Here is an 8,203-nt window from a genome sequence, read left to right on the forward strand (position 1 = left end):
TGTCCATTAACTAGCTCAGAGTTCTACAGGTCAGAAGTCCAGCCCTGTGTGGCTGGGTTCTCTGCTCAGAGTCTTAGAAGAATGAAATCAAGGTATCTGCCAGGTTGCATTCCTATCTGAAGGCCCTGGGGACAAATCCACTTCTAAGCTCATTCCAGTTGTAGGCAGAATACAGATCCTTGCGGCTGTAGAACTGAGGGCCCTGTGTCCTTGTTGGCTGGTTGTCAGCTGGGGGCTGCTCTTGGTACCTAGAGGCCACCCATGTTCCTTGCCATGTGGCCCCCCTCCATCTTCAAGTCAACAAGTTTCTCACATGTTGAATCCCCTTCATGCTTCAAATCTGACTTCCTCTTCTTCCATCAGCTAGAGAAAACTGTCTGCTTTTAAAGGGCTCTTGTGATTAGATCAGGCCCACTTGCATACTTTCCTTATGGTTCAATGCCACATGACGTAACTGAACTACAGAAGGAAAATCCATTATATTCCCAGTTCTAGCAATTACACAGAGCATTTGCACAAAGAGGGGTGGGAAGTCTTGGGGACCATCATAGAATTCTGCCTGCCACAGGCAGTAGAGGCCAAGGTAACTTACCTTAAAAAATCCAAACAGGTTTTATATCTTCTGTTAAAATATATTCACGTTTATTTTAATATTAAACCTTTCCCACCCCAAATCTTCCCTAAAAAAAAACCAGTGCCCCTGGGAGATGCACCACCCTGCGGCTTCAGGGATCCCAGTTGGCACACGTAGCCCTGACCGAGAAGCTCAGGATTGGATGGTCTCTAAGGCCTCTGGTCACAGCCAGGCCCAGGGAGGGACCCCAGCCGGGCACGCAGCGATGTCCGCGGCTGGGGGCAGCAGGCAGGGTGGGGTCTCTGGGTCAAACATCACAGCCTTGACTGAGGTGTGTCCTGAAAGATGGTCAGGCCAGGGTGTCCCCAAGGCCAGAAAGTTCTTCCCCCAACCCACCCCCCAATAAATAAACACAAAACACTAGCCTCAGCCTCCAGGAGCACCCTAACAGGCAGGCCAGAGAGAGCCCCCAGTCCCTGGGAGCAGCTGTGCCATCCCTCACCCTCTCACCCAGGCCTCTGCCCGGGTGCTGAGGAGCTGCCTGTGAGGAGGGCAGGCAAGAAGCCCCCGAACTGCAGAGAAGGGCCCCAAGCAGCCTCTGTTCCTGGACTGGCTGGTCCCAGCCCTGCATCCTGCTTGGGGATGTTGGCCCCACCTTCCCAGTGTGGACACAGCAGAGTACCCTGCCCCCCATCAGGGGAGGGGCCCTTTGTCCAACCCACAGAGGCCTCTGTCCCATCCACTCTGCGGTACTGTTCCAGGAGCCCAGGCCGAGGGTCGGTACAGGTGGGCAGCTAATCATCTGAGTAGCGGTTCCCTGCAGGGAGAGGAGGAGAAAGAGCAGGGAGAGGCATCAGGCGGGGCCCAGGTGGCATCAGCCCAGGGCCCCCGCCCCTGCTCACCCAGTACGTTGAATTTGCACAGCGGGCAGGTCTGCTGGAGCAGCAGCCAGGGGTCCACGCAGTCTCGGTGGAACTCGTGCTTACAGGGCAGTACTCGAAGCCACTGTGGAGAGGGTTGGTGCTCAGGCCACAGGCGCAGGACTCTGGTGTGGGTGCCTTTTCCTGTGCCCCACACCTGAGCTGGAAACTGAAGCTCCCAATGACCTATCCTGTCCCCTCCCCCCATTCCATAGTCCTAGTAGCTGGGAGCGGGCCTGGAGAAGGGTCTGGTTGGGGTGATTGAGGTCTCTCTGGAGCAAGGTGGGGAACATCACGGGTCAGCCAAGGGCTGATCTCTGCCCAGGGCACTAACCTGCTTGTGGCAGAAGTGGTCCAAACACACAGCGCAGGTCTCAGCGCCCGGCTCCAGGGGGCCCTGTGCCGCCCTGCCCAGACGGCAGCGACGGGTCTTGAGCGATGCCAGTCTCTGTACCATGCGGCGCTTGAAAAGGTCCACCTGTGAGGAAGGGGCAGGTACAGTCTCTCTGGCATGAAGGCTGGGGGTGGCCGGGGCTCCTGCGGGCTCCCACCTGGCCTCCAGGCTCCCGCTGGCTCTGCCGCGACGCCTGCCGCTGGGCCTGGACCACGAGGCCGGTGCACAGAAGCATGGCCACCAGCAGGATGGCGTTCCACAGCTGCTGCAGGGGCTTCTGGGGAGGGGAGTGGGGTTGTCAGGGCCTGGAGCCGCCCTGCACTCTTCTGCCAGTGACATCCATCCCCAGAGCACCAAGGACCAGACAAGCGAGTGCGCTGAGGGCTCCACTTCCCTGTGTGCGCCCAGCTTCCTCTTCTGCCACCTCTATGCCTCCCACATGTGAGGCCCTCAGGTCTGCCCCCAGCTGCCTTCTCTCCACCCTACACATCTCATATCCTCTGCCTGGGAGACCAAATCTCTCCCCAGCCCAGCCCTCTCCTGAGCAACAAACCCCATGTTTCTGTACACATGAAAGCTTCCATATGGCAGCCTCATGGACTCCCCAACCCAGGACCCTAAGCTTCCTCCTGGTCTTCTTTCTCAGTGCCCACCACCACGCCCCAGCCAAGCCAGGCACTTGCACCCACTCTCAGAACAAGCTGGGCCCCATCCTGTTGCGTCTCCCTCCTAGATCTCTCATGCCCCCGCATCTCATGATCTTCCACTGCTCTCTGGTTCCCTGCCTACAGTCTCACATGCCCACTCCCACCTGGCAGCAAGAGAGAACTCAACTACAAACCTGACTGGGCAACCCTGCTGGACACCCCACCCTGCAGCCTGTCTCCACCCTCAGGAAAAAGCCCGAACTCAGCCTAGCCCGGCCTGCAGGCCCTCATCAGAGATGTGGCCCACCTCAGTTCTCCTGCTGCCCTCCTCTCAGCGGCCCATGCTCCCAGCCCTTCCCACACCTATACCCTTCCACACACTCTTCCCTTCCCTGGGTTTGGGAACCCCTTGATCCAAGAAGTGCTCCCGCTGCTTCTCCCTCCCGGCCCTCCTCACACCTAACCTTGACTGTGTATTTCCTGGCTGCCTGCTCTCCCTCTGTTGTCTGGGGGTACCTGTCAGTCTGAGAGTACTGTCGGTGACAATCATACCTAACACAGTCACCACACAGCCCCAGCGCCTCACTTAGGGAAAAGACAACTGAGAGAACACTTTAAAACCTGTGGGCCCTGGATCTCTCGGTGGGCCTCAGAGTGATTGGGGGACCACAGTGACCTCGATTTCACTCCCACCATATGCAGTGTGACTGCTCAGGAATAGGTGGGTGGAACTGAGCAGGAGCACCTCCTGCCGGCCGAAATGTAGCCACTGGTCACAGGCACACTTCTCAGGGTCTATAGAGGTGACTAATAAAGCGCATGCACTGAAAAGCTTTCTGCAGTCTTAGCTCTCTGCCGTGTTCTTCCTCAGCCAATGCTCCAGTTCAAGTACCATCATGGGGGGAGGGGCTGAAGGATGATTTGATGTTAAAAGAGGCCCCCACTCTGCTACTAGTGTCGCAAACCATTGCTCTTGCTCAGGGTGGGGGATGTTACCAAGAGAGGTCTGTGAGCCCAGCTCCCCCGTCAGTCCTGCACTCCTTTCTCCTCCTAGGCCTCTGTCCCTGTCTCCCTTCCACCTGCAGTGGTGGCACTTACTCCAGGAAGCTGGGCTCAGGGGTCTTCATTATGCCCACTCCACCTTCCGCCCCACCACACCCCACCAGCTCAGTGCTCCACCCAGCAGAGTGACAGTGTCTCTGGCCTATCTCCTCCCGAGACAAGCCCTGTGAGCCTGGGCTGTGCTGAGCCAGGCTGACACAGGCAGGCCTCACCAAGTGGCCATTACAGTGTAATTTCCCAGGACAGGCCAGCTCTAAGCCTCCATGCCTTGGGGTGGCCAGAAGGTGCTGGGTGGGTGGGCCAAGGGTATGGCCACACTAGACCTCCACTGCAGGCCACAGAATCAGCCACCCAGGCTCAGCCTATCTTGGGGTCCTCTGGGTGAGGAGGGAGGGCGGAATTGGGGCAAGTGGTTTGTTCAGACCTTCCCGACCCACGGGTGCTGCAACTCCCTGGGTTCCTGGGGCCAGATGGGTGGTGACTGGGCCCTGGAGCTGGGGCTGAGCATCAGATCCACCAGCTGGGTGCCTGCCCCAGTCGCCCTTCAGACACCCCGGCCAGCAGTATGGCTACAGCTGCTCAGCCTTGCCCTCGGTACCAGCCAGTCCATTAGGCAGACTGTGCACACTCCACCCTAGCCTCCCAAGGCTGTCTCCCAGTCCACCTTCTCTCCTCTACCCTTTTCTGCAGGCATCTCCTCAGCCCCTCACCAGACGTCTGTGGGGCTACCCTCACGGGGGACATATAGTGGGGCAGCCTTCTCTTCCAGAAAGCCATTCGCTTGCTTGTTATTTAGCCTCAGTGCCTGCTACCCCAACAAAGGCTCAGCCGACAGGCTGAGTCACCATGTATCCTTTGTGTTCAAGTCCCTTCTTCCCTGCTCATCTTTGAGCCCCGCGAGGGCAGAAACAGGGTCTCACAGGCCTTTCGTATCCTCCACAGCCTTCACACGCAGCCCCACATGGCGTAGGAACTCCAAAATGATTTGGTAATGGCTGATCTATTCAAGTGCTTACTGCAAGAAAGATGTTCAGAGCAGCAGCAGCTGCCCGTTTGCTTAGCACCCACCACGAGTTAAGTGCTTTACACACACTATCCCCGACATTCCTGTAGCTGTTGTGTTGTCCCTGTCCACAAATAAAGAGAATGAGATCCACAGAGGCTAAACACTCAGCCCAAGAACATTCCGCTGAGGTTTCCAAGCCAGGATTTGAACCTGAGTCCCTGAATGGTACAAACAGTTACGAGCTTGGCTATTAACTGAAAGGTTGGTGGTTTGAACCCACCCAGAGGTGCCTCAGAAAAGAAGCCTGGTTATTTGCTTCTGAAAGGTCGCAGCCATGAAAACCGTATGTAGCACAGTTCTGCTCTAACACACATGGGGTCACCATGAGTCGAAGTCATCTCAACTCGATGGTCTACTGGTTTGGTTCTCTGCCTGATGAGGCTGCCTCATGTTGCCCACATCCGCTGACACCTGCTGGAGGCTGTGTGCAGGGATGGGGTATGTCCGCCCCACACAGAGTAGGTGCTCAATAAATGTTTGCGGACAGAACACCATTGAACCCCCTTGATGGCAAGAGATGGGAAATCCAGAGACAAGACCTAGCCCCTGCCCTTGGGAGACAAAGCCAGGCACTCCAAAACCTAAACAGGAGCGGCTGTCTTAGGAGCCCTACAAAGACAAAGTGTGTGATTTAAAAAGAGGAAGGGAGGGACTTTGTACTAAGGGCACGAGGGAGGCTTTCCAAAGAAGAAAGGCAGGATGAGTCGTGAATGAAGTCTCTGCTACACGTGGAAATGGAGAGAAAGGGTATCCATGCCGATGGCCAAGCCTGGCCAGAAGCCCAGCAGCAGAGTCTCGAGGGGTGTGTGAAGGCAGCAAATGACACAGGGTGGCGAGAGTGTAGGGCAAAGAGGTGCAGGCAAGAAAAGACTAGAAAAACAGGACGAGTGCCTTAGGTCAGGAGAGCCTCGAAAGCCAGGTGTCATGGATTGAATTATGTCCCCCCAAAAATGTGTGTATCAGTTTGGCTGGGCCCTGATTCCAAGTACTGTGTGATTGTCCTCCATTTTGTGATTGTAATTTTATGTTAAAGAAGATTAGGGTACGATTGTATAATACCCTTACTAAGATCACATCCCTGATCCAACGTAAAAGGAGTTTCCCTAGTGTGTGGCCTGCACCACCTTTTATTTCTCAAGAGATAAAAGGAAAGGGAAGCAAGCAGAGAGTTGGGGGACCTCATACTACCAAGAAAGAAACACCAGGAGCAGAGAACGTCCTTTGGACCCGAGGTTCCTGCGCAGAGAAGCTCCTAGTCCAGGGGAAGACTGATGACAACGAGGACCTTCCTCCAGAGCCGACAGAGAGAGAAAGCCTTCCCCTGGAGCTGACACCCTGAATTTGGACTTCTAGCCTACTAGACTGTGAGAAAATAAATTTCTCTTTGTTAAAGCCATCCACTTGTGGTATTTCTGTTAGAGCAGCACTAGATGACTAAGACACCAGCCTAAGGAGACTGAACTTTACTCTGCGGACAATGGAGAGCCCGAGAAGGCTTCTGAGCAGGAGCAACATGACAACAATGGCCAACACTGAATGACCCTAGGCCAAGGGCCACACCAAGCACCCACCAGCATCATGACAACCCGCTGAGGGAGTAGTAGCCACCACCACCAAAGCGTGAGAGGCCACAAGACTTCTAAGACAAGGCCATGTGTGCGGTCCACCAGTACCTCCTCTCCCCAGCCCTGTATAATACTGACACCTACCTGCTCCTGGGCACGGCTGCCTCCCAGGCACACCAAGTCTTGCCAGCCGCCATAGCCATCCTTAGAGAGGCCACAAGTAGTCCACAGGGTCAGTTTCCACTCGATGTTGGCTGACAGGGACTCTCCACTGGTGATCTCAGCAGTGGCCTGGGTCCTCCTGGGAGAGAGACCCACACAAGGGTCACATGGAAGGGCCCTTGGGAGCCTACTCCCAGTCCTGCTGGGGATATCCCAGAATATCACCCCAGCCCTTCTGCTTTGGCCCCCAGGTCTTTCCCGGCCATTGGTTTTTCCGTTTCTCACACACGCCTGGCCAGGGACACCATAAGCCCAGGGGTCAGCCTCTCAATCAAGTGTCCAGCCTCCTCTTACCCGGGCCAATCCCCTCTGCCCACAGAGCCCCCTCCTCTCTCCAGGCTCTGGTTCCTCCTTCCAGTCCCCTCATCAAGTTTTCAGACCAGGTGACTACAGTCTTCAGATCAACAGGAAAGGCCCTGGTTCTGAGACCCCTGAGCCCACGGCAGAGATGGGGAACCTCAGCATCCAGGCCTAGCCCTACCAGAGCCCAAAACCCAACTCACTGCAGCAGTGCCTCCAACAGCTTCGTGACGTTGGAAGAATAATGAAGGACAATCACTGGCCTGAGCAGAAGCTGGGATATGTCCAGCTGCAAGAAGACAGGGAGATCAGCAGGCCTTGGTCCCCTGTACCCAGCCTGTACCCCCACCACTTGCTCCGGGCTCACCTCTCGGACCACGTTGTGGTTCAGGATGAGGAGGAGCAGGGCAGAGGCTCCCAGGAAGAGGGCTCGGCGCATCTGTACGACAGAGGGCAGGAGGCTGGCACACACCTGTCCACACCCCCCTCTTGCCACCTGCAGCCAGATGACGCTAGCTCCTGGCTTTACAGTGAGTAGTTCCTCTGCAGACTAGGATAAGCTAGCTCTTTGAGACCGAAGGCAGAAACTCCTCTTCCTCCTGCCCCCCCTCCACCATGTTCTGTGGGACCCAAACAATGCTGTGCCTTCCCTGGTGCTAGCAGGCAGGCACCCCCACCTCCCCCTGTAAGAACTCCCAGTCTGATCCCCTGGGAGCCTAGTCTAATCTCTCCTCACCGCCTCCCACTTCCCTGCTTCGATAACATATTGACCCAGTTCTCCAAACTGGGGTCCCCTGGCCCACCCAGACCCAGGGCGTCTCTGGAAAATCCTGGGTGCCCACCTAGAAACCAGGCTCCGGCAGATGCCTGGGCACCCCTTCCTCTAGCTTCCCTCTCCCTACACACCCCACCAGCACCTGCTGGACCAGGGCCTTGGGATAGGCCTGGGGGCCGCTGCCTTGATTCTCCTGGTGGAACTGGGCCTCCTGCTCCTTGCCCACGTAGGCCACTGCAATCCAGCCTTCCACCGGCACCTCCTGCTCTGCATCCACCATGTCCATCTGTGGGTGAGGGGCCGCGGGCAGAGGGAGGGGAGGGAGAAGGGGGTGCTGGAGGTCGGCCGCTCAGGGGATCCCGGCCAGCGTTTAGGAATGCGTTTGGAGGGACGAGCATCTGGGTCTCAAATTTTGAAGCCTTCGTGCTGGGGCCCTGGGCAGCCTGGGGAGAGGGCGCTGGGCTGTCAGCGTCCAATCCAGGACGAAGGCTGGTTCTGGGAGAGGGGTTGTGGTGGGGCAGGGCTCAGGAAGGGGTGTAAGCGGGACGGCGGAGGCCCAGTGCATACAGGTCCAGATGAAAGAGGCGCGGAGGCGCTCACCAGCAGCAGGCGGCCGCTTAGCGGGGGCGCCGGGTCCGCGTCGGGGCCAATCCTGACGCCCTCCAGGCGCAGCGCGTC

The 8,203-nt window shown here is 57.1% G+C and overlaps 1 protein-coding gene across 1 annotated transcript in view; it reads right to left on the reverse strand.

Moving 5' to 3' along the window:
- The window catches only part of RNF215 (ring finger protein 215), an 8,204-nt gene extending 7 nt beyond the window's left edge, over positions 1-8,197 (reverse strand). Inside the window, exons 1-9 of the mRNA XM_004378936.2 lie at positions 8,126-8,197; positions 7,668-7,811; positions 7,118-7,189; positions 6,954-7,039; positions 6,373-6,529; positions 2,046-2,165; positions 1,829-1,972; positions 1,477-1,579; positions 1-1,391 (exon numbers count right to left, since the gene is read on the reverse strand). The exon at positions 1-1,391 is cut by the window's left edge and continues 7 nt beyond it. Coding sequence (XP_004378993.1) covers positions 1,369-1,391; positions 1,477-1,579; positions 1,829-1,972; positions 2,046-2,165; positions 6,373-6,529; positions 6,954-7,039; positions 7,118-7,189; positions 7,668-7,811 — 849 coding nt within the window. The 5' untranslated portion in view covers positions 8,126-8,197 and the 3' untranslated portion in view covers positions 1-1,368. The remainder of the gene's footprint in view (positions 1,392-1,476; positions 1,580-1,828; positions 1,973-2,045; positions 2,166-6,372; positions 6,530-6,953; positions 7,040-7,117; positions 7,190-7,667; positions 7,812-8,125) is intronic.
- Positions 8,198-8,203: the final 6 nt, after the last annotated feature.

This window comes from Trichechus manatus, unplaced genomic scaffold, assembly GCF_000243295.1.
Source record: "Trichechus manatus latirostris isolate Lorelei unplaced genomic scaffold, TriManLat1.0 scaffold00061, whole genome shotgun sequence".
In the NCBI taxonomy this organism is placed as follows: domain Eukaryota; kingdom Metazoa; phylum Chordata; class Mammalia; order Sirenia; family Trichechidae; genus Trichechus; species Trichechus manatus.